General features: G+C 40.6%; 1 protein-coding gene across 5 annotated transcripts in view; it reads right to left on the reverse strand.

The window, feature by feature from the left end:
- BICD1 (BICD cargo adaptor 1) overlaps positions 1 to 26,343 on the reverse strand; it is a 174,254-nt gene that overhangs the window by 21,900 nt on the left and 126,011 nt on the right. For 3 of the 5 annotated variants that reach the window (XM_050323981.1, XM_050323984.1, XM_050323982.1), the window contains exons 4-7: positions 24,923 to 25,360; positions 18,122 to 19,216; positions 11,527 to 11,678; positions 4,724 to 4,931 (exon numbers count right to left, since the gene is read on the reverse strand). In XM_050323981.1, coding sequence (XP_050179938.1) covers positions 4,724 to 4,931; positions 11,527 to 11,678; positions 18,122 to 19,216; positions 24,923 to 25,360 — 1,893 coding nt within the window. Of the gene's footprint in view, positions 1 to 728; positions 738 to 3,476; positions 3,668 to 4,613; positions 4,932 to 11,526; positions 11,679 to 18,121; positions 19,217 to 24,922; positions 25,361 to 26,343 lie in introns of all 5 variants that reach the window. The other 2 variants (XM_050323986.1, XM_050323985.1) reach the window with 2 other exon arrangements.

The following is a 26,343-nucleotide window of genomic DNA, read 5'->3' on the forward strand; positions in this document are numbered from 1 at the left end:
AGGTTTAATGTGCTTTCAGAAATTAGCAACTCCACAAAATTACTTACTGTTGCAGTGGTTTTTATTTTTAAAGCTTTCAGAAGAGCCATTTTATGAAATGCTCTTGTAACAATGAAGAACAATAAAATCTAAATACTACAAAACAAAAACTTGGGATTGCAGTAAACTAGCACAGTTCTGTTTAAACCCATGGGACTAGGCTGGCTTATGTCACCTAAACATCTGACCTCAGCTAGGCTTGGAATTTGAGAGAAACGTGTCACATTTTAAGGCTACTTTCCTTTTTTTCTATTTTGATAAAATGAGATATATGACCATACAGAAGTCTCTAAAAGGAAAGATTGCCCATTATGATCTTATGATCTGAATTCCTTCAAAACATGAAATGCTTTACCTTTTGCAGTGTTTTCCTGTGTGGGACTTTAAATACCAGGCATAAACAATAAGGAAAAAAAGCATCTACCACATTTTGTTTGGGGAGCACTCCAACAAAGGTGACTCTCAGGTGGCCTGTTGTTGACCCTATTTAAGGGAGAATGCTGCAGCCATTGGTTATTGTCCATTACATAAGCCTGTTGGGAAACCTTTTTCTTCAGGTGCATCATCTACACAAGGATCTTGATTAAAATTTAAGCTAAAATTACAGAACTTTATATTCAGTTGAGAATTTCCACGCTAAAATATCTGACAGAAAAAAGAGTGACGTCAAAGCAGATACTACAGGAGACCTTTTTTGTCTTAGTCTTTCCTCGAAGAGTTTGAGAGAACCATATTTCATATTTGGAACTGTGGTATATTAGGAGGCACCTAGTGACTTTAAATTCAGTATAACTGCAAAGGACAGGTCATTTTTCATAGTGTTTCACACTATTTGAACTGAGCATTAGGCTTTCTATATGCCCTGACTTTTTCATGTAGTTATGAAAACAAACACAAACACATACAAAGGTAGGCTGGAACTGTGCTGGACATGTACCAGCTGCTTCTGCCTATCAAAGAAATAGGGACTTGAAAGAGTAAAAATACATCTTAGTAGAACAGAAGCAAAAAAGTAACACACAGCAAAGCCAAGTGCTTACCATTACCTAGGAGAAATAGAACATGATACTTTGAAAAAGGACTGAGTGGTATTTTTAGCCCCTGTGGGCAGTTAGGAGCTATTAGTTCAATTAGAAAGCCCAGATCAAGTCATGCTGTCACAGCTTGATGTCAGAGGGACATGCTTACTGATTTAAAGGTGAGGGCAATCAAATGGAAATTGAGCAGGAAATGAGAATCTCTTTCTTGAGAGATCTTCAATTCAGCTGGTCTGCCTCTGAAGAAGGCAGCAAAAAGCAGTCCAGCTTTCCCTTTACTAGCAGTAGTCAAATCTGGGGCCAGAGCACAGTGAAGGCAACCCCTTCTGCCAAGCACCAAGTCCAGAAGAAGGTGCCAAAGAAAGACAGGCACAGCTTGCTATTGCATGGGGAGCACGGGGCAGGGGAGCCTGCCCTGTTTCTCCCTCTGCCAACTTCAGTTATTTTGGCTCTTGGTCTCCATCAAATGCATTCCCAGCTACAAACTCCCAGTCCCCACAACGCTGGGAGCTAATGAAAGGACAGGGAAGCCCTCACATAATATGGGTGAAATATCTGTGTGAAGGAAATAGTTCACAAATTTAAAAGAAAAAACACCAAAACATGTTTCCATTTAATGAAAGTTTGATTCATTCTTACTCCGCTCCTGAGGACTCAGCCTCAAGCCAAGCTACACTTTGCTCCATAGTGTTTGAGTTTGGATGCTGCTCTTTTGCACCCTCTCTGATGAAGAAGCAGGTGTGGGTTGCTACATTTCTTGCTGGCTTGCTTGACTGCACAAGTCATCTGAGAACAGAAACTCTTTCTGATACAAGGCTTTTAAACTTTCTCTGTAAAGGCAGAAGAATAACATTCTTCACTGTTCCTTCAGGAGACAGATAATTAGACAGATGGCAAAAAAAAATCCTACTTGCTGCATCATTCCTTTCATCTGTTAACAACAGTAAGAAATCTTCCAGAAACTGGTAACAACTGAAAAATTCACTACTTAATCTTCAACCTGATTCTAACATGGGCCCTGCTAACACTGAAATCTGAGTGCTCAGAAATATCTCAGGTTTGAACCTGTCAGTCTCACAGGTTGAGCCTAAGGCCATGTGACGGTGTAAAATTCTGACAAATGCATTCAGAAAGCTGGGACTGTTGTAGATTCCTAAGGACAACCATAACATAAATCAGTAGTACTGCCTCAAGACCCTTATCCTCTGAATATGTAGAGATGTGCCTAAAGTGACAGGTAAGACTCCAGGCAAACATAATTTTCTGGACAATTCCACTTTTCAGGCTGCTTCATCCTTTGTCCTCTGTTACTGGGGAAAAAAACTGTGTCAGTGTTTCTCAATCTGCGGTCCACGCATCTGTGATGTTCTACAAGATGATTCTTTCCTCCCACTTACACCTTTTTCTCCTCAGAAGACAGCTCTTTTGATTTATTTTCTGCAACACTCCTTAGGAAAATGTCTTGTTTAGACTCTCTGCTGTTTTACACTTTTCTTTGGAGTGGGTGTTACTTGCACAGTTCAAAGGCAGCTCTGAGTATTGATAGCACTAGGTGAGAAATTTAACGTAGTATAGGGTACTGCTCAGCTTTCCAGAATAAGCATTTACTTGAGCAGAAACCACTTTAGGGGTTTAGCTTCTACGTTTTCTACTTATTCTTTTTTGTGTAAAACAAATTTCAAAACAAATAATGAAAAAAAAGATTACCACCAGGCAAGACTGTGAACATTTAAAGGCTAAAGGTTCTGCTCAGGCACAGAAGGAAAGTAATTATTAGCTTGTCTGTCAGGCAAAGAAAGATGTCTCAGCCTTTGAAATGGCATTCCAGTTTCCATTTCCTTTCTTTCCCTTGTTCCAAGCGGATACTACATTTTGGCAGGAAATAAGAAGCAAAAGCTTCCTGCAAAGATAAACCTTATGATTCAATTTATATAAACTAAGCCTTCTGTGAGTTTAACATTACCCTTCAGAAAAAGCTGACTGAACGCTCCAGGGTGAGCAGAAGACAAATGCTGCACAGGCTCCTGCACGCTGCCAGTCACTCCCTCGCTGGTCCTCACACATCTCACTCCTCTGTCCTGTTGGCTTTGTGTCTTCCAAGGGGACTACCAACATCACCACCAGACTAAGCTCCACCCAGGCACAGGGGTGCAGCCTCTGTGGATGCCATGGGACTGCACTCACCCAGTACCACAGCAGGACTTTTCCCACTGCATCTGAAACCAGTTTGGGCGGCTGCCAGCAGAATGTCATCTCCTGCCACAAGTGACGTAGGAGGAGACATTTTGCTCTTCAGGTCCCCAAGAAGATGCCCAAATTAGATTGCATTTGCAGTGCTGGGAGGGTCCCCTGCTCTGCTAACCAGTCAGCACCACATGCATCCAAGGAAAAAATGTTTACCTGGTAGGGCCACGGTTAACCTTTTTTCCTTGCTGAGACGGTGCCCATGGATGAATTCACTCATGGAAGGGGGGCCCCTCAGAAGATATGATTCTGTGGAGGCGGGATGAGGGGGGGCTCTTAATAATTTCTGGAGGTAGGTCCCTGAAGTCCTGGGATGGCTCTGATCACAAAGGGAAGGTGAGAATAGTCTTGCAGGAGATCCAAGAAAAATACATATGGAAACAAAAGAGTTTTACTTTAATTACCTTTCAAAGCCTCACGAATGAGAACATCATGTTAACTTGCTTAACAGCTAAAAACCAACTAGTGTTGCCACCCCATGTCATTTCCAGAGCAGGACACCTTGCCTGCATTGGAAATACTCGTTCACAATATGGAAGGAGGAGATGAGGTTGAGTTATATATCAGCATCCTGGAGTCGACATGTACAAGGTTCCCTAAATGTTCTCTTGGTTTTGCGTTGTGATTAGAGCATATGAGAAAAGGGAAAGATTATCTGGACTTCTCTAACAGAGCCCCCACACCTGCAGAGCTTTGGCAGGGCAGTCACAAGACAAGAACTCACTGCTTGAACAGAAAAATTTTTGCATTAGGTTATGAATGGCAGCCATTCCCCTTCAAAAGCTTGCTTGCTCCCATGTAGAAAAATTGATCTGAGTGAACACATCCATATGATTTTGGAACTGATAAAGAACAACTGAGCTCCAGAGCTTAACAAAGAAATGCAGTTTCTTTTGTGTTAAGCACTGAAATTGTCATAGAGCACAATCCTTTTTTTATTTCAGATGCTCGTAACAGAAAACTTTAAGGAAAACTTAAGGAAAACTTGTCAAAGAAAATACATTCACACTTAATATTAAAAGACATACAAGATGCACTAAGACACTGACAGAATATAGTTCAGAACACTGCATTAAGGAGGAGGAAATAACAGTGAGTAGGTGGATCAGAACCACATGTTGCCAGGCTTTGAATTTCATATTCACACCCTCCCCACCTCCTCTTCCCCAGTTAAAGTACAAAAACAAAACATAAAAATAATGAAAAAAAGAATCATTATGTTTACAATTCAGTGAACGACTTTAATGAAAGTCTGGCTACTGCACTGTACTGTAAAGATCACTGCATGCATACCTTTTCCTCTGAGTGCCACTGCTGACCAGTAAGTTTGGTTGCTGTGGGCCCTGACTATGCAGGAGGAAAGTGTCTATGCTTGGCACGGTGGCTGATGCCTCCTCACTTACTTTAGGGCTGCCGATCTTGCTCTTTCCAAGCTTGCCTTTGCTGCGTCGGGACTGCTCGTGGTCGAACTCTAAATCCTCCAGGCGCTGGGTAAGGGCAAGTTTTTGCTGGATAGCCATGCGCAACAGAGAGTTCAGGGTCTTCTTCTCGTCCTCCGCAGCCGCCAGCTGCCGCTGCATCTCATCCAGCTGTGTGACGTACTCATCACACCTGGGGGGACAGACAAGGCAGAAATCTGGGGAAACGGTCCAAGAACCAACTCTACCTGTGAGCACCTTCCTGGGCTTCAGCTACAGAGGCAGATTCAGATCCAAGCTTTCGCTGACCCTAATCCTGGGAGCAGAGACAGCTTGAATTCTTCCGTTCCCACTTTGAATAGATCTGGCCTTGGATCTGAATGCCAGCACTTCCCATTCAGCAGGAGAACCTGTATCTATATTGACAGAGTGGTCTATGATAATGTAATAAGTTTCTAATGCAGATAATAAGCAATTGGAGGGGAGGCTTGGGATTATCTCCATGTTATATGATAAATAACAATTTTGGGGGCTTGTTCAGATAGTAAGTTAGATAAGAATGTCTGTTAATTAGTTAATACTATTTTTCATAGACAGTAAAATCCACTTCAAGAAAATATCACGAAAGAAGGCTGCAACTAGTGTGAACACTGGACATGGACACATCGGATTTTGGAAATGAGAAGCCCTCAGTTATTTGCCATTGTTAACTGATTAAAAGGTACTATTCAGGAAACCCTGCATATGGAGTTATTTCACATTTACTCCTTTATCTGCATGAAAAACTCCCTTTGTTTGTTTTCGAACTCTAAGAACTAAAACCACCTTTCTTATGATTTTGTTAATATCTAAGACCAAATTCAATTTAGTTCTGCTTAAAGCAATAATTCCTAAAGTTAACAGGAAAAGCAAGGCATTTCAAGATGGTCTTAAGTAATTTTCTGAAGTGCAGTAGCTTCAGTTTGTTAGCAGTAGACCATCTAATCAGTAAGAACCAAGAGCAATAAATATACGCCAGCAGAGAGATGATTCAGAGATAGCAATACTGTCTGACCATCAGAGATTTGTGGCAATATCCAAGGCATGTTAAGGGATGCAGCTTTTGCCAAATCTCCTTCCCACGCGATCTGTATAAATCCAAGTAGCTTTGCTGTGTAATTGCAATTGTGTAAATGGATGAGGATGTAACTTTATCAGTATCACTCACAGAAAACAAGCATAGAAAATTATTTTAGTTTTCCTTATCAAAATGTGTGATGCATTAAACTTGAATTATTGCAAACTGAGGGATGGAACTAATTTCTCTGAAATTTTAATCTTCCCCTTGGGAAACAGAAATAAAGTATACTTGAAAATTTGCTGTTATTCTTCACACACAAACACATATATATTGCACCCTCCTTTTGAATAATTCAGGCACTGGAAGCAAAATTACTAAGTCAGACACAGTTTCATCTACAGTTTCAGTATTACTTTACTTTCACAGGACCTTAATAAGCATGACTGTTGCTATTCAAACCTTGAAGTACAGAGATATTTATGAAATGGTAGTTGGCTTAAAGACAACTTGCACACCTATTTCTGCTCCAAGCCATGAGATGTCTATTAATGCTTAAACCAGTTTCCCTGACAGAGATATTAGAATGAAATCACCATTCTGTAGATTATAGTAATTCCTATTTCAAATTAATTGGCTTTAATGTCTGTGTTGCCAGAGTCTTAAAGACTTGTTCTTGTAACTAGGTGGATCCTGTATCCACCTCTTATTCTCTCCCGCTTTCCTCTTTGTCTAGGAGATATCTTTTTTTTTTTCCAAATAGTTTTCTGTTGAAAATTTTTTAAAGTAACCCCTGGTTTGTAAAATAGCACAACAGTTAAGAGACATAAGTGCCATGAAGGTGGATATTACTAAAGCAGACTTAGACAAACAAGCTTTTTGTTGCCCGCTGTGAACTATATCAAGCTGGCTCAAGAAATCTTGATATACTAGATGTTGTTAGCTGGTCTCACACTTGAGACAAAACCAATCACACTTTCCAACCCATCTAATTAATTATATGTCCTTCTTAGAAATCTCCCCATAGCAGGAATCCCACATTTCTGGCAGTTCACTGCAGTGTTTGGGCAGTTCCAGTCATCTGACCTCCACCACAGCTTGAGGGTTCCTATTATTTTTCTCAAACACACGGTCCATTGTCTCTGGGTTTTGTTGCTCAAGCTTTTTTTTTTCTTTTTTGAGAAACAGCGTTCAGAAAGGTTAAACCCAAATCAGTCAAGTACAGGCCATAATTGACTTTAGAAACTGCTGAATTAACAGTCTCAGGTCTCCCTGAAGTTTGCAGCATTGAAGGTTATTCCATATAGTGGGAGGTAACTACTGCCTGCAGTCACAGCATTTCCCTTCACTGAAACATTCCTAGCTATGTGCAAGTGTGGGATAAAAAGAGAAGTGTTTCCAATTAAAAAATAAAAAAGCATTACACACATCCATGTTGCCTTTCAGCCACGTTTGATAAACATTTGTGAAGTCTCACAGGATACTGAGGAAGAAAAAGGTTAAGAGCTCCTCAAAGACATGACTTCTGGCGTGATAGTGACCACTGTATTCCAAGCACATCTCCAGGATGCTCCAGGGCTTTGAACAGTCTTTCAGAAGGACTCAAATAGTGGTAAATAACAAAAGTTAAGTTATGTCCTCCCGAGTCGGAGCTCTTTCCTAATTCTTCCCTCGCCCCAGGACTGGTGTAGCCTACAAGCGACTATTAAATAACCAGCACTGTTATCTTGCTGTCTGCTGGTCTACTTATTGCCAGAGCAAAAGCCAAGGTTTCACCTATTTCTCATTTCTCTTGTCTCAGAAAGGAAGCAGACAGACACATAAGCCCACTTATTTTCTATGAACTGATTCAAGAAGCTTATATAGGATTTTAAGGGATTTCTAGTTCCATCTCCCTCTCTCGTCTAGGAATGTAAACCAAATACCGAGTCAGGCTTATGTGTAATTTAGGTAACATAAATCACAGCAGAGCTTGAGCTAAAACCCGGTGACAGTGACAGTTCCCTGCTCTAGCCATATAATCATAATTCTCTTCCGCTCAATAAAAGTTTCCTCATCTCCAGGACCTGTCCAATCTTCCTAGTCCATCTCTTCAGCACACTTTTTCCTTTAAATATTAATCGTAAGAAAACATCTTGATGGATGAAGAATAAAATCCATGTCTGCAGTGTCAGGACTATGGCAATATCAGAAGTAATATTTCCTGTTCTCTCCTTTTAAGTATCTCTTTTTAGACTAGGAAAGCAAGCATGTGTAGGGACTCAGTAAAATTAGCTTCCTGAATCTCTGTAGGTTCCTGCTTTAAAAGTAGTTCCTTCTCTCCTTCAGCATGGGACTTCCCTTCCTCTCACAGGGCAACATCTAGACTGGAAAATGAACATTTGAAAGAGTTTATTCTTTATTTTTCATTTTCCCCTGGAAGAGTGCTGCTCACTGTCTCACATTCCCACAGGTCCCACCCTGGGTCAGCAACTCAGGGATGGAATGAGTGGAAATGACAGGAGGGGCAGGGAAGGCTCTCACCATTTTCTCTGGTCTGGGAATACCAGAAGCAGCCCAGGACAAAACAAGCAGGCTAAAGGCAGGAGCTGCAAATCTGATGGGCAACACATGGCTCTGGCATGAAATAGAAACTTCAACTCTGCTTTGCCAAACCCTCGTATCCCACAGAAGAAATTTTTTTATGCTTTTGTTTGTTTGTTTGTTTTATTCCTGAGAGGTACTAAGGGAAAGGAGAGCTTGAACTGTATTGAGGACACATTCTTGACAGGTCTGAAGTAAATAAATCCCAGAAAGGGATCATAAAGGTAGTGAAGAGGGAAGGAGGAAGCTGTAGAGATCTGAATCAGTTTTTTGACCGGGTTAAAAAGCAGTCCCAAAAGGAAAAACAGAAAAGCAGAAGTAGAAGCAGGACAGAAGGACTTTTGAGAGGAAGATGAACTGAAGAAAGAAATTAAGGAGTGGAAGGATGAACAAGTGTCAGGGAAAAACACAGAAAAAGGAGGGCTCCTGCTTTCTGCATAAGGGAGCTTTGGAGATAAGTGCCATCTTTGCTGTTCAGACCAGAAACAGATGTCCTGTGCTCTCCTTATAACATGTTGTGACCTTTATCCAGTGCATTTAAGGAAGAAACCATGCAGTTCAGCACCAGAATGAACATCCATTTTGGTGACTGAATGAACAGAAAAGGATGGTTTATGAAAGTGAAGGATATTGTTCTATCAAACAGGATATGCAATCATTTTCAGATTTTTAATACAACTCTGCTATCAGAGGGATGATTTCCCTATGGTGCAAATTCTGGAGTAAGTACCATGTGATGCACTGCAACCATGGAAACCACTGTTTTATTCAACTAAAGACAAAACAATTGCTTTTTTATGCTAGAGCTTGCTATTGTATCTAATGTTACTGCACAAGAATCTTAGTGTATTTTCGAACAGATTTTTCTCCTTCAGCAGACTTCTAGAATATATCAGCTTTCTGTCATTTAAACAAATGCTCTTCGAAATGGACTATTTGGAATGAGTCAATGATTTGAACATTTAGGAAGATTGATTTAATTATAAAGGCCATTAAGCTCCACGCTAAGGAAGGAAAATGAATATTTTACAATAGAAAAATCTATAGGAGCACACTGATATGCAAGACCTTGCAGTGAATAATTTTTTATAACTCTGCTGAGAAAATAGTGGGCAAAACTTACGACCTCAAGGGCAGGGATATGTTCCATAGGCCATACACTGAGTGTTTAATCACTACTGCATGGAGTTTACCAACAGCAGTAGATGCTTTGATTGGGGTTTATCTCTGATAACACTGGATATTTATAAAGTGAAAATCTGTAACTCAGCAGGTCACCGGACTCCCTTTATAGTTCATAGAAGAGAAATAGAAGCTTCATTGCATCCAACACACAAGACATCTAGAAAAGGTACCTGGATCAGTGGCATCATTTAAGCCTAATATTCATTGAAGAGATGCTGCTGTCTGCCCCCCAGCTTTAGGATATGCACTCAGGATGCCCAAATAAGATAAGGAGCATTCCGTACACCAGCAATCTAACATTCCCTTTAATTAACTTCTAAATCTTCGCAAACTACTTTTACCTCTTAGGTTGATGGTTTATGCTCCATGCAAGACACTTGTTTGCTTTATGCTCACGATGCCACTCCTCTCCTCCAGAGTTAGCCGCCTTCCAGGGACTCTTACAGGGTTAGTACATTCATGTATCTCCTAGAGTAATGAGCTTGCAAGTAAAGATCAACACATGCATTTCTAATACACACACAGAGCCTTCCTTTCTTGAAGAAAGTCTTTAGATGCCAATGAAATCAATCAGGCTACCTTGGTTCACACCACCTGCTGAGTTGGGTCTTCATTTCCATTATGCCACTACACGAACTCTTCCGACGATGAACCTATGATGAATTTGTACACAGCACCAATGTCACGACACATAAATGTCCTTCCTCCTTCCTTCCCACCTCTCCCAGCTGCTGCTGCCACTGTGACTAGGCAACAAAGGACTTTAGAAGGCTGGAAATGGTGAGACAGGGAGCACTGGAGGGATGTTGACATGAGGCACCATGTCTTATCATTTGTGGACTAAAGCACAAAGAAGAAACCTGCATTGTATTTGACCATAAGGGGGGAAAAAAGTCTTAATCTAACAGAATAACTTCTTCAGGATAATCATTTGCTTGTGTAGTTGTGAATTAAGAATTTATTGATGAAAATACTGATCTTTAAAAAAATTTATTTTTACGTAACATAGTGTTAAGCTGAGCCAGGGGAGTTTTAGGTTGTACATTAGGAAGAATTTCTTCACAGAAAGGGTGATTAGACATTGGAATGGACTGCCCAAGGAGGTGGTGGAGCCACCATCCCTGGCAGTGTTTAAAGAAAGACTAGACAGGGCACCCAGTGCCATGGTCTAGTTGACCCGGTGGTGTCCGGTCATAGGTTGGACTTGATGATCTCAGAGGTCTTTTCCAACCTCCTCGATTCTGTGATTCAGTGTAAAACCAAAAGCTCCTCTGAAGAAGATGTGGGAGAAGGAAAGATGAAAGATGATTAATTACTATCCTGCCAGGATGAACTATGTTACAGAAGATGAGTAAAACTTATTTTGTGAAGGAGAAGATAATAAATTCAACATCACAGTGGAAGAAAATAAGAATTCATACTGGAGTGGGAAATTACAGTGGCCTTACAATTATTAGCACTGGATTACAGCATAGGCTGGTTGATGAAATAGATTTTACTAGTGGTAAGTAATAAATCTCATCGTAATGAAAACATGGGATTCTGAAGATCATCATTAACTGCACGATAGCTTTACATGACAGAATCACTGCGTACCTCTGAATGGGAAAAATCAGCTACATAAATCTACTATTTGATTTCCACTTTAAAAAGCTCTATAAATGCAAATATACTGCAAGCATATATTGGCATTTATAACACTTTACTCAAGGTTGTATTGACATTGCTATTCTCCAGCTTATTTTCCAAGACACGCAGCTCAGTAGCACTTGAAAGCTTGTAAGTTTTGCACAGTGTGCATTCTAGGACTCATTCACCTTCATCCAGCAAACCTCTGACCTTGCAGAAAATAATTTCTCTCTCCTCCTAAGCACCCAACATACACAGCTAAGTCTGTTGTCATTTAGTACACACGTATTTGTTTTTACAGTGCTGAGCCAGACGGTGACACCATTTCCCTTACCTGGTTGCAAACATTGCTCTCAAGGATGAGAAGGTTGCTGCATCTTCCTTCAAAGCCTTTAATTCGTTCCGTAGTTTGGTCATGGTCTCAGTCACCATTGCTTTTTCATTTTCATATTTATTCTTCAAATTGGCAAGGGCCACTTCAGCTGTCTAAAAACACAAAGAAGGATATATGCTAATGAGCCAGATACCTGATCACAGCTAAGATGCCAAGCCTGATTTTGGTTTTAATGTCCTTCTTCATTCACACAGTAAAAGAAGTTAGACCTGGTCTTCATTGTACTGCACACTTGAATGTCTTCTTTTAAGTTGTACTCCATGAAACCAGGAAAGGGAGAAAACAGTTGAAAGGACAAGGCCCGTTTCAATGCACAGGCAACAACTCAGCACTTAAGGTGTCTCTGCAAAACTGTGCAGCTGTAGGTTGAGGACTCAGGCAAGTGAATATGTTACTGCAGCTTCTAGGAACTGCTACCATGTTGTTTGAGCTGCAACAAACAAGCAGGTGTGTCCCCTGGCCACGGTGCAAACAGGATGCAGAGCACATGAGGCTCAGCCTCTGCAGCCAAGTTAGGACCCAAAGTGTTTGGCCTCACGCCTCCTGCCAGCCGAGCATTTCCTTGGGCATGGTGACAGCCAGGACCTGACAGCTTGCTTTTATGTCTGAGAACTGGCAATGCTTACTGCAAAGTAGCATTATTTTGGCAGTTTTAACCACTACATAAAAAAACCACAAAACAAAACAAAAAAACCCCAACAAAACCCCCAAACAAAACAAAAAACACCAAACAAATAACCAAACCAAACAAACCCTGTAAATTACAATTTTCATTTAACAGGAAAGCAAAAGGTTTGTATTTGTCCTATTCCTAAATTTTTGCTGCTCCTTTGTTTTTTTTTTTCAGTTTCATCCGTTACATTTCTTTAATTTACTACCTTACGGCTTTTAACAGTTATATTTGTCTTAACCTGCAAGACTTGAACTTTCTGCTTTACCTATGATTTTAGTATTGTTTTGAAGTTATTCAAAATACATAGTTTTATAGAGGCTTTATACCTACTGCTGCTTTGAGACATTTAAAATTATCACCTTTGAACGTGATAAAGGAAAATTTATTTCCTTTTATGTTTACTCAGAGAGAGTTATGGTTGTTTTTTTGACTTTGTTTAGTGCATAATAAGTTGCAGCATTTCATATAGGCAATCAATTTCCCCTGGTGATTTTGTAGATTCTTGAATCATCACCAGGGGAGAGAAGTGTAGGAGAACATTAGTTTAAAGCAATCAGCAAGGGAACAGGACAATATATGGTAATGGCCAAACAGTTGGAAACCAATTTTAAACTCAGTTTTCTGAAACTCAATATATTTCCCACTAACAATGTCTCTTAACAAAAGGACATATCAGAATCTCCTACCAAAATACAACTTTATTCATTTGTGTCTGACGAAATAGCATGGCTAGTAACAAGAGCATTAAAATATTTTTTGTAATTGTATACTAAATAGTAATATCTTCTCTGCTTTCTCTTAATTTATATTAAGAGAAAAGATTTTTAAAAGTCACTAGTAGTAACCACCTGCCATTTTAAATAGATGTGTTTTTCCAATCTAAATTTGAAATCATCAAAATGCTAAAAATATCAATCACTTAGGGATATATTCAAATCATTCAGCTTTTTTTAACCTTGCTGATATATGCTTTGGTACAATGTAGACACCATCCTATGCCTTGGCAGATGATAAAGCAGAAATCATCAGCTTTCCTTCTGTTTTCAGCCACGACCAAAAATGTATGCTCATAAATTAACATAGAGAGGAAGGATTAACTATGTTTAATAAAAGTACTTTTTTTGAATGGAAATCCAGGAAAGAGTGCATCAGAGGAAAAATTCCTATTTAACAGTTATGATTAAATCAAATTTGTTTGAATTTTCAGGTCATTAATGAGGCAGAATTGATTTATGAGAGCACAGGTGGACTCTATTGCTCAAACTGAGCTCTGCTTTGCCCCTAAAGCAGGAATTCAGATGTCTTTGCTTTGTAAGAGAAATACAGCCCCATATCCCTTAACCTATCACACCTTGTCTTCAAACACAGGATTCATGTACAAATGAAAATGAGTTAAAGATAAGTACCATCTAATGCTAGTCTTATTCATACTTTATTTTGTTGCATTATTTCAGCAGCGGGATTACATATTCCCCGTAAACCCAGTAATTTACACATGACTGAAACTGTGCACAATGATCAAGCAGATTGTGATCCCTACGTTTTAGTCTGGATGTCAGGGTAAGTTAAATGGACACAAAACTCTACAGGATGAAAAATAACATAGAAATATAATTTACTTGGTGAATAAGAGGAACAGAGGAAGGACTGTGTCAAATCTCCAGACCTTTTTCCCTTGCTATTAAATTTTCCCATAAAACAAAGCATAAATTTAAAATCCTATGCAAAGTGTCTCATGGCTCTCCGTGCACCAGCCAAGATGCTGAGCACAGCCCTGTGCAGGCTCTCAAGGGTCTCCCTTCTGAAAGCCTCCAAAGGGAGGAACAAATGGGCACAAGTGCTCTGCTACAGAAGCAAATAAAACTAACAGAAAATTTGGGTTTACAGCAAGAGAAAGAAGGGGGACACAAGCTGAGGAAGGTGCTGCTGGAAAGCTGCAGCCAGGGCCAGATGAGAAGTTGAGCAAGTCCTTTTAAGAGCCAGTGGGCACCGGATGGTGCAGATGCTCAGGTTACTCACAGCTCATGGGTTTGGGATCTGGATGCTGACTGAAGCCAATTTCTGTCAGACTGCTCAGCTCAGAAGCTGCCATTTTACACTGCAGCTAAGTCAGTCTATACTGGCTAGCTGCCACCAGAAGAGTAATTACCCAGCTTTTCCCCACCCCTACCCTTTGCACACCTGCTGGGTTTTTTTCTGTGCTTACTGTGAGCCAGTTTAGGGAGCCTGAAGAGGCAGAAAACCTGCCTGAATCACCCTGAAGCCAGAATGTGTAACAGGGAGTGGGGCTGAGGGTAGAAGAGGAACTCAGCCTTCATCTTTTGGAGACACCTATGTGCCTGGCCACCTCAGCTGGACTGTTAGACTGTGCCAAGACCAACAGCAACAAAACAAACTGAAGCCACAGCTTCATGTCACTCTTCTTGCAGCACCAGCTATTGTCGAAATTGTTTCTATTTGTTCCCCACCTCCACCAATCTCCAAAATGGTATCCATTGAGCCACATATGTATGATTGTGCCTGAAACCAGTTTTATGGGGTAATCTAGATTTAGATAATCTAGAATGGTGCATTCAGAGGGTGCTCAGACAGGAAGGATGGGGCAAACAAGAGCCTGCATCTTCAACTAGTGGGTGCCAGAAGGAAGCAGATGCCCAGGACCTGGCTTTGCTTTTAACAGCTCTTTCTGAAGCATTTGGTTTCAAGCTGTGGTTAAGGACAAAATTCTATCAGAAAAATCAGAGAACTTTGTTCCACATAAAAATGCAACCTCTGATCAACAAACAAGGAAATGGAGAGCACAAGAAAAAAGATGAAAACACAGAAAAAAATGCAAGAATACCCTTCACTGAAGTCAATAATGCAGTAAGACAGCAGAGGTGCTAATGACATTCTTGTCAGAACGGTCATGCTGAGGAACTGGGCAAATGACTGCTCAGCCTCTCAGTGAGCCGCCTGCAGACACAGGATTAATGGCTCACAGAGCATGTAGTGTTTGCAGAGCAGGAGAAGTCACCTAGAATTGACAGCAAGGCTGGGAGGGAGCAGAAGGCTCCAACACCTGGACTCCAGCAGGGTGTGACGCACTAAAAAGGAAAAAAGATTGCTGGGGCAGGCAGAGCACAGCCCCTCTCACTGTACCCAAAACCCAGCCATGGAGCTGCATAGGCTGAGGTGAGCACACACACGAGCCCCAGGGCCCCAAGCATTGCCAAAACTGACAGCATCCTTTTTTGCCACTCTTCTATCCTTACAGAAGAGATGTTTGCCCAAACTCTGCTGCCTAAAGGTTACCACCTTTGTCCTGAAGTCCATGAACAAATCTCATTTTCTAAGATGACTTGGTATCCCATTTACTTTACTTTAGCAGTGTGAGAAGCAAACCAACTAAAAAAATTGTTGCTGAAAGAATAATTAATCCTACAGTGGTAAGTCTCTATTTTTCACAAAAGAAAGCATAAAAGTAGCCTGTTATTTTAGTGCTGAAATAGTACATGGTAGCAGGTCTTTTCACTGAGCCTCACTTTCCCAGAAATTCTACTGTATACTTTCTGTATAATATCAGGTTTTTTGTTTGTAGATAAGGTTCTGTATGTCTGGGGTTATCAAGTTATTTTTTCTGAAGGACTTTTATGGGCATCTCAGTTATGGGAGTTGAAGACACCATAGTTACTGTTAATGCAGTTGTGAAAATCTTGCTGACTCAACTCCTTCTCATAAAATTATTTACCTATGAAAAACAACCAATCAGTTCTCTATCAGAACTTCAGGATATTAAATTCCCATCATAGCCAGCTTTGCTTTCTGATTGCTATTAGAAATCGAAATCAAACCCATTATTGAACTGGTCCTAAAAGTTATAGCATCATTAATTTGATATTACTTCCTTATTTATGCTACTTGTTAATGTTTGCTCCACCAACCTGGTGCTGACATGGTAATTATGGCTACAAACAAATGGACACATAAATCAAGACAAGGTAAGCAAGCAAGCAAGCAAGACTTTTGTGCATTGCTTTCAAGAGTAATTGATTTAATAATCCATTTTCCCAATCTTAGGTTTGCAGCTTCTTAGAGCAAATCTTGCTCTTTTTTTATGTTACAGAGTTTTGTGCAGTCTTTTTTAAGCCCAGCCTAAGACTAAAATGCTTATTTGACAATATTACGGTAATAACTAGATAGTGCCTGTGCTTCCCTACTTAAGGGTGTTTTTTCACTACTTAAGTACAGCCCAAAATTTCAGATCCAGGGTCTGCTGCTGGTCTTCACCCCTCCACCCAGACCTGAAAGGTGAGATGCTCGAGGAAGGCCAGGTCTTGCCATTTTTACAGTACATCTGGCTGTGCTCATCCTCCTTTCCCATATTACTTCAACTAAAAAAGCTTCACCTAAGGTGTCTCTGTCTGGAGTGCCAACAGATACAGGTGTTTTGTAACAGTATTGCCACAGAGCAAAACGACGTGATATGTGCCTGCTCTGGAGGCTGAGGACAAGCCAGGTTATCTCTCTGAAAGGACTTCCTGCAGCTCTGCACTGCTACATTTGGCACCAGCAGTGCCTTACCATGCTGTGTAAGAGATGAAAAGACATAGTTTCATATTAATGTTAGCTTTACCTGGACTCAGGGAAGGCTTTTATTTAAAAAAAACCCCAAAGAATAGCTCTTGTGGTCACAGAGAAAACGTGAAAAACTGAAGCAGATGCCCTCTGTAGGCTCATCTAAACTGAAACCCACAAGGGAGAAGTATCCCCAGCATATTGCTGCTTAGAAACTTGTTCTTTTGAAAGGGAACAGCTGAAGAGGATAAATCTTAACTTAGGGTTTTTTGAACATGAGATATACTCTGGGTCCTGGGATACACCCACCACTTGAGGCTGGCACGTAATAAATCACTCTCCCCACTCTAACTTCAAATTTCTCCTTCCCTTTATATTATTACGTCTTTTAAATTGAAAGTTTGAGGAATTTGTTACTAGCTTTGTGTGAACAGTATTGCTAGTTTCTGTGGCCAATTGTACAGTTTCCAATATCTCTGCTGCTATCCAATAAATAAAAGTTTAGTTAATAGAATCTCCTCTGTCAGCAAATCTATCTTTCCCATTTCAGTGAGCACGCCTTAGGATAATGCATTATTTCTGACAGCAATAAAAGAGTGAGACTGAGCTAGATTTTCTGGTAGTAGCAAAAAATAAATGATAGCTCTATGCTAATGGGAAAAATCTTTAATTTGGAATCACATAATCTAAACCCATATACATCAATTCCATCTTAATTACGTTTTAATTACATGGAAAACTCACATATAACTGCTCAAAGCTATTATTGCTTAGCTAGAGATGGTATTTAATTACTTGAGTTAATATTTAACATGTGTTGTATCAGAGGGGGGGAAATGCTATAAAAGTCTCAATGTATGTTGAAATATTGCCGCAATTTAAATCCCCAGTATCCTAGAAATGCAGTTACAGATGCAACAATCAATTAAACTCAAAATTGTAACTTCAGAATAGTTGACTATTGGGAATTTCAACACCCCATCACTGTCATCAGCTAATAGTATGCCAAGCTGTTAACCAGGATTCATGCCCCCACGTGGTGATCACTGCACTTTTTAGATGAGAAAAGTCACAGGCGACCGGGAACAACGATGCTGCAGCCTCTTGCATTCCAACGAGAAAAGCAGAGCTAAAGTGCTTAAAGAGGAGGCAGGGAGGGAGGGAACAAAGGTCTGCCCTTGCCCTGATTGAGTGAGAGGCTAAATAACCTGTGAGTAAAACCTCGCCTCCAAAATACTCCTGGGAGACCTTGTAAGCGACCCGAGTAAATAACAGACTCTTCCGGCTGTTTTGTGAACACCTTACCTGCTTGTTGGCTTTCAGCACTGCTCTCAGGGTCGCGATCTGCTCTCGCTTTGTACTCAGGAGTGATTTCAGTTTCAGTATCTCTTCCATTAAGGCCTCCTTGTCCTTATCGATCATTGGCGCCAGCTCCCGAGCCGCAGCCCGCTGGCGCGACAGCTGCAGCGACCGATCCACAGCCTTCTGCAAGTGCTTGATTTGGTCCCTTATTATGGCATTGAGGTTGTAGATGTTCATGGGCTCCTTGCGGATGTCACTGGTGTCAGAGACGGGGGAGGAAGGAGGGGCTGTGATGACAGGAGAAATGGTAGGTGTTTTTGTTGGGCTCTGTTCCTTGCCGGGCTCTGGGGCCTCTTTAGTCACCTGCTCAGTTGGGGTCCTGGCTTCTACGGGTGATGCCACCCCCCGTCTGGCAAGTCGTGGGGAAAGGAGACCTCGAGGGTCGTCCGGTCCTTTCAGGCTCCCGCTGCGGGTGACTCTGCTTTGCCTGTAATAGTCCAACATGACCCTGTTTGGTGTCTCATTGTTGCACAGGCAGACGTGATGGTAGAGCTGAGCCAGCTCCTCGCTAAACGTCACCAACTCATCCTGGGCAGTGTTGAGGGTATTATGGTTTTCATTTGCTATGCTTGTCATCCTTTGTAACTCCTTTTCCATGTGGACCATTTTTTCCTGGCTTTCCTTGGTCGACTTCTCCAGGCTTGTCACCTGCTCGTCATATGTCTGGATTCTGCTCTCATACTTGGCCTTCTCTTCAGTGTAGTTTTCCACGTACTTATTATATTTCTCCTTTAAGGCTTTGATTTCTGCTTTAAGGTCTATCACCTCAGTAACAGCTACTTTGTATTTACATTCTAGGATCTCCAAGCCGTTGATGTCCACTTCATAGTCGTGTGCTTCCTCGCCGGGGTCTCGGCCCTTCTCACCGTCGAGCTCAGCTTTCAGCTCCTTGTTGCTCTGCAGTCCCCTCATGGCATTGACATGCTCCGTGAGCCTGTGGACTCGCTCGTGTTGCTCCGTCAGGGCTCCTTTGGTGTGCTCCAGCTGCGTCTGAGACTCCTGAAGGTTGGCCAGGAGAATGGCCTTCTCTCGTTCCACCTGTAAGAGAGTCAAAGTAAGAAACCCAGGATCTCGTCCTACCCACACTGAACACCAAGCTCTGAAGTCACATTAATTTCTTGCATTCCCACAAGGTGTACACAATTTGATTGCTTTCAAGAGATTTTAGCTATATACACCTAAACCATAAAATTAAGTCACAAATCTGTGTAACTCTCAGAGGTTTGGGAAGTCCCAGCCTCTGCTACAGTTTGCAATATCATTAGGTCACAATTTTACATGTTGCCCACTAAAGAATTACTAAACACTGAGTGATTTATTGGGACATATGTTCCCTGAACAGAGGAACTGCATCACTGTCAACTATAAACCATTCTACTGGTATATTTCTCAGTGGAGTTTGAATTTACATTTCCCATTAATAGTTCTACCAATCCTTCACAACATTCATTTATATCTTTGAACTGTTGCAAACTTTCATTATGGCAAATACAGTAAACAAATAGCTGTGTACATTTCCACAGATTAAATAACCTGCAGTGTGGAAAAGTAATACAGATCAGAGACTGAGCACAGGCAACTCCCAGGGCTCCCCATCCCCATCCACGCAACTGTAAATGAAATCACTCTGTTTAAGGCCAAACCAGGACTTGTGGTATAACTAACAACCCACTGGTTCTGACCTAGTAAGCTCTTTTCTGAATATCCACATAGAAATGTGGATGTTGAACAAGAGAAGAGGTCATGGAGGACACCTCTTGAAGTTTTAATGCACAGCACCTTAAAGTAAGTGAACAAGACAAACTTACAACTTTGATCTACTCAGCTACTTGCTACTTGTGATAACACTCCTGAAAGACTCGCATTTCAGGTTTTAAGTGCAATGCTCCAACTTTTTCCTGTGCCTTTGTCCTGTTCTGAGTTTTGAACTGGGAAGCAGGGGAAGGCATATGGAGATAGGATCCTTCTTGCTTTCATGGCTTTTCCATAGGACCCTGGGCCTATCAATCTTACTGCTCTTTCTCTGTTCTAGCTGCAGTATGTTTATACATGCAGTGAAAATGGCATCGTTCACATTCCCTTTATTAGTGATGGAATTACTAATTCTGAGAATTAAAAGCTTTCAGTTCTGAAAAGAACCTTTTTTTAAAAAAAACCCAAACCTTTCCTTCCCTATCAGTGGTATTTGGAAGAGAGTCAAATTAGCCACCACAGATCTTAGTAAAGGAAAAGAAAAGCCTTTAAGAAACTGAGAGGGTATTAATGCCATCTCAAAAAACATTCCAAGCAATGATTCAGGCTACTGTTTTCTCAAAAACTAGGCTTTTGAGCAGTGGCTGCTGCTCAGAAGTACTAAGACATTAAAGCATATGGTGATCCCCTGGTTTTACAGACAGGCTTTCAAACCATGGCCTCCATTAGAATCTGAAATCAGCTGCAGGCAGAAACTGTATGAATAAAAATAGAAGCCATGTTGAAAACATCTAAAAAAAATCAGCCTAGTTTTTTTTTTTTGGGAACAGGGGACTGACAACTTAAGAATCTAAAAACCAGGGCCAAACCACGTTATTATTTTATGAATCAGGAAGAGTCTATCTCCTTAGATATAATGAGTTCCATTTTGGGCACTACATAGTCTATGCAGAAGAGGACAGCCAAGAACCACAAGCCTTTTGGTACCCTTCTCTATTTGTTGTTCCCCTGTCACTGTCCCTGAGTGCTTTCCACCCTCCTTGTTGCTCACCACCCCACCCCCCTCCTCAGTGTCAGTCCACTCGTGTTGAGAAAATAAAAAATATGGCAAAATTCCCTTTTGCCAAGTGCATCTTCTTAAAAGGGGACCACCTCCTACAGATCTCTGGGTCAGATCTGTCCTGGGAAACCTCAGAGATCAACCCAGCAGAAATCTCTTCACTAGTTTTCCTGGGTTCTTTTCCGGGAAAGGCTTCAGTGTTAGATACATTACCCTTGTCAGATAATGAAGATATTTAGTCCTTCAGGCTGGTAAGGTGAGTGATGCATATTCATGAAAAATCCGTGTTTTGGTTATTTTAAAGGACCATCTCACCTTATAGTGAGAAACTGTACAGATACTAAAGAACACACCAAAGGCAGTTGGCTTAATAAAGTGTATGAGTCCACTGTGGGTAAGTTCACACCAAAGTAGGTAATTCACTGTAGATTGCACTAGTGTAAAAATAAATACAGAGCTTGCAGAGCCAGAGAGCCTTTCCCTTGAGATAACAACTGGGTGATAAGGCAGCACAGTGCTTCAGTCCCCACTTAATTTAATCAGACAGAATTGATCCTGCAGGATTACTGATCTCAGCCATCATACTCTATCATGAAGAAAAATTGTAACTGAGCTAATTTGGATCCTGATGATAATTTCTCTGCTGAACGTAAATGTGTTCTGGAAACATACTACTTTTCGAATAGAAAGGATTCTTCCTAGAGAAAACACGTGACTTTTAAAACCCATATATCAACTTGAACAATAAGCAAAAGGAAATACATAGATCTACTACATGTTATTCATTCTGGCCCAGTAATAGAAGCTAATCTGCTTCTGTTTAAAATTTTAAATGCATGCTCCCACTTCCAAGGGAAAAACCCCCGAAGCTCCAGCTCAGCCCTGAGCACACCTTTTGAATATTAATAACTCTGCTGTTCCCAAGTATGGTAATGATATTTCTTGTTCTAAACAATACTGTACTCTTATTTCCACCACAGAAACTTACGGGAATTGCAGTTATTTTTCAGCCCAGTTGGTGTGAAGGTTTTTAGGCATTGAAACTGGTAGCTGCATAAAGGCTTCTCATAATCTTAAAATAAAAGCAATTTAAAAGTATCTGTACTTATTTTGCAATGCATCCTCCCCTTCAAAGATTTCAGTTTGAGGAGATTTTCTTCCCAATTTGTTCTATAGTTTGCAATTATGGAAACCAATTTCACCCACCTTTTTTTTAAATTTTTTTAAAACAACATCAGAATTTCAGTGAACAAGTCCTAGAGGATTCTGGAACAAACAATAGAACTCAGCTTAAGAACCCTGAATCTCAGCCATATCATATTTGTCAGAGAGTACAAGGCAGCTGAAGAGCCGTGTCAGAGACTGGGCTGCATGAGGGGTTTTTTAATTTCCTTTCTTAATGGAACTTAAGATAAGTTTTCCAAATATGATGTTGGCCTCAGAACAGGGAAAGCATGAGCACAGAAGGAAGAGAGGAGTCCTAAGCACTGGGCAACAAACATGGAGAGCAGAAAGCCTTGAGCTATCTCGAGAAAATCTCAGAATATGAGAATTTTCAGCAAGACATTTGTTACACTGAGGTTATAAAATATGTAAAGGGAATAGTTGCAAATAAAGATCTCCTAGAGACCAGCACAGCTCATGAAGCAGCAGCAACCTAAAGCTGCAGAAGGAATTAGGTCTGTCATAGGTTTCTTCATGAGATTGAGAAGTTAAAAAAATATGCCACACATTTACAAAATCGCAAATCTGAAGTTTGCTTCTCTCAAAAAATTGAACTTGCTGTCCTGTAGACATAAAAATAGTTCCCAAGAAAGGTTCAGTTCTTTCAGGAACTCTGTCATAGTGCACCCTCTTCAGCTGCACTGAAGGAGCATAAGGAACACGTACCAAATACTGAGATATGGCTGAACGAACACCACATGGCAAAGACACTACAGAGGAGGGAAAAAAAAAAATCTAACAATTTTTTTAATTACCTTTTGTCAACTTGAACCCAGTTAAGTTCTCCTATCTACCACAAGGAAAACTTTTGGAGGAATCTTTCACATTTAATTTGTATGACCCAAAATGAGCTGATGCAACCCAACAGTGAAGATGACCACCTTTTACTACGTACACACCAGTGGTTTGGAGTCAGTCTTTTCAGTATCTAAAGAAATCAGGCTTTAGTCTAGGTCTAATCTTTCTTTTTAAACCATAAACCTTTTAACAGGATGAGAATGCCAAGCAATGGCGTTGACTGGTGGCATGGAGGTACTGGGGCCCAGCACCAAAAAATTTTACCACCAAAATGGCTATATTTATTTTCTGGGGTCCTAAGTTTGTGGCTAGTGACTGACAGAAGGCTGCCTCTTTGTTTAAGAGATGTAAAATAAATAAGCTTTTAAGTCAGAGAAGATAACACCAATTCCGGTATCTTTCAAGTAAAGAAACCAGCTGACTCATCAAGCTCAATATTTAATTTAGCACAATCAAGACAAAGTATGACCAAAGCAATCCTTTCTCTTTTTCTCATTTCTGATCAGCTTTCACTCCAAATTTATATTGCATAAACTTCATTGTAAATTATGATGTAAAATGCTTACACTGTATTTTAAAATATAAACATTTCAAAGCATTTCCTTTGAAATTGTGTTTTCAAAATTTTTAACAGTGTATTTCTGAACCAAATTAGAAGCTGCATATAATGCATATGTGCACATTTTATAGAGATACATGTATATGTACTTACACATGCATATTTGTCTATATGCATACATACACAAAACATACACACTGTGTACATTTTGATGCTGGAAAATTTTGACAGAATTTTTCACTTATATAAAATTCTACATTTCAAGCTTTCCCATTTAAATTATGTATGGTTTGCATCAGAGTTATTTGTGAAAAGCACTAGATGTCATCAGTGTTCACCATGTCACAGCTCAGATCAAAACTTCCCACAGTGAGTTTGGCAATGAAGTAAATAAAACAATTAACTCTTCAGCAAATAGGACAGATGACATAGGGATTTATTGTTCTCCAGCAAGCACTGAAAACTGGGTTTGCTCTACTTTACTTCCAAATCACCTTTTACATTTTAAGCAGTCAGGGGTTCACAATTACTCTTCTCTTCAGAAGAAGCACTATTTAGAAGCCTGAAGCTAGAAAATGCTGGATGTTTCTTTGACGGTGCCAAAATCTTTCAAGCTCTTGTGGCAGACAAGATGCTCAACAGCTCGGGCAGCAGGACCCTTTCTCTGTGTGGCACTGTACCCCTTCTAAGATGATGTCAGCATCGAGGCTGGCAGCTTGAGTTTTGCTCTGGCTTGCATCCCAGGCTCCTATTCTGGTTGTGCCTGGGCTGGGCTTGGATGAACAGAGAACAAACAGAGGCTGTACGGTCCCCAAGGCACCCCCTGCAGCCCGTGCATCCGCCGGCACTGCCAGCGCGGACAAGGGCGCTCTGTGACATCTCACACGCCACATGCTCTCCCAGTGCACGGCTATTAAGAGGAGCGCTCCTCTCCTCTTGTTCTCCCTTGACACTATGCCAAATCTTGTTCAAGCTGCTCAATTCAATGGCAAAAACTCCCTCTGACTTGCAAGGGAGCACGATCAAGCCTGCCTGTCTTTTAGTGGGTTTTTTTCCAGATAGCTTTGGTCATATTGAAGAATACTTTTTTCCACTTGCAATTTCAGGGACATCTGCCATTATCAAAGCAGGAAAAAAAAAAGAATCTAACCTTCCTCAACCCCAGCAACTAGGTCCCTTTCTCCTCTTTGCACTAAATACCTACTCTGATCACACTGACATTTTTGCAGACAGATACTCTGTTTATTAGGGATATTTCTAGCAAAACCTGCATATGAAAAAACATCAAAGTACAAGTCTGAAAAAAGTACACATGGTCAAGAACATGACTGGGAATACTCACTCTAAAACTGGCACTAAGGTTCAGAGGATGTGTGTCTAAACGCTTCAGGACATTAAATTCAGCTCTTACCTGCATGAGCTGCTGCTTCAGTTTCTGTATTTCTGATATGTTGAGCTCACTGAAGAGGTCAGAGACGGGGTGCAGAGATTCTCCTTTCCTACTCGTGGGAGTTCGGTAGTCACCGTTGAGTTTCACGAGAGGCCCGTGGATGTGTCCGTTCATTTTGTCGTCATTGTTGGGCTCTCCCCCGTCCTCTGAAAACTTCAATCCATCTACTGATATATTAATATGGTTATTATACATACTATCATTGAGGTTGATATACTGGGAGAGTTCCTTCCTCAGATTGTTCTTCTGCTCTCTTTCATTTTTTAAAGTTTCCAGAGCTTCCTCCAGCTGATGCTCAGCAATCTCCTTCAGCCGGATGGCATCTTCTAGCTGGCTATTGAGCAACACTGTCTCCTCCTCAAATCGTTTAATCTCATGCTTTAAGCCTTCATATTCAACCTGAATTAGACAAGACAAAGAACATTCATAATACTAAAACTTGAGTCATGAAAACCTGCCATTTATCAGCCCTATTGAAATATTTCAAACTACAGTTTGAAATACCAGACATTGCCTGCAGCTGCAAAGAACTGACTGAACAAAAAAAAGGCAAGTGGTGCTCACTCTGTCAAATACTCCAGCACTCACTTTTTCAGCATGTCAGAATGAAGAAATATGACACTTCTCTCTGAGTAACTTATGGTAAACAATGTACTTCATGGAAAGATGGCTGTTCAGTAGCAGATGTCCTGGTAGCCACAGATTTACTATGACTTGCCCTAAGCAATGTTGGTATATCATGGCACATATAGATCTCCCATTAATATGGCGTGGTTCCTGATTTGCAAGTATTCTGAAGATGACTTCATATCTAAATTCTTACTAGACATAAAGTCACTCAGGCAGAGACACTCTCAAGTATCTTAAATGCTCACAGCTATCTTGGTGTTTTCAAAAATACGGATAGAAGGCACAACAACAGTAGAAAAGCCTCAACTCTCCTCTCTGTATTTTACAAGAATCTCCATTATTCCAGAAGCATTTAATTTTAAAAATTAAACAGCAAACTATTCGTTACAATCAGTTGAAACTCTGAGATGCCCCAAAATTGTTAAGAGATTTTTAAACTACCAGAAAAATGTAGTGAACAGCTCATTCAGCCCCCCATAGTCCTTAAACTTCGTGTATGGATGCCATTCTGGAGCATGTGACAACCTGTTGCTCCATCCATGCTGCCTGAAGTGTGTCCCAGTGACCTGGTGCAGCCTCACCAGCACTGGAGGGACTTGCTGGAAAATCCCACAGCAATGAAAAGGAAGGCTTTTGTTTGTTCATGTCCATGCTTTGACCAACACTCCTGCTATAGCTTGGTGAAAGGGAAAAAGAAACACTGAATTTCCATACTTCCATTAAAAAACCTTTTTACAGTGAGGCTTTTATAA

Source organism: Myiozetetes cayanensis, unplaced genomic scaffold (assembly GCF_022539395.1).
Source record: "Myiozetetes cayanensis isolate MyiCay16 unplaced genomic scaffold, myiCay2020 scf3, whole genome shotgun sequence".
Taxonomy (NCBI): Eukaryota; Metazoa; Chordata; class Aves; order Passeriformes; family Tyrannidae; genus Myiozetetes; species Myiozetetes cayanensis.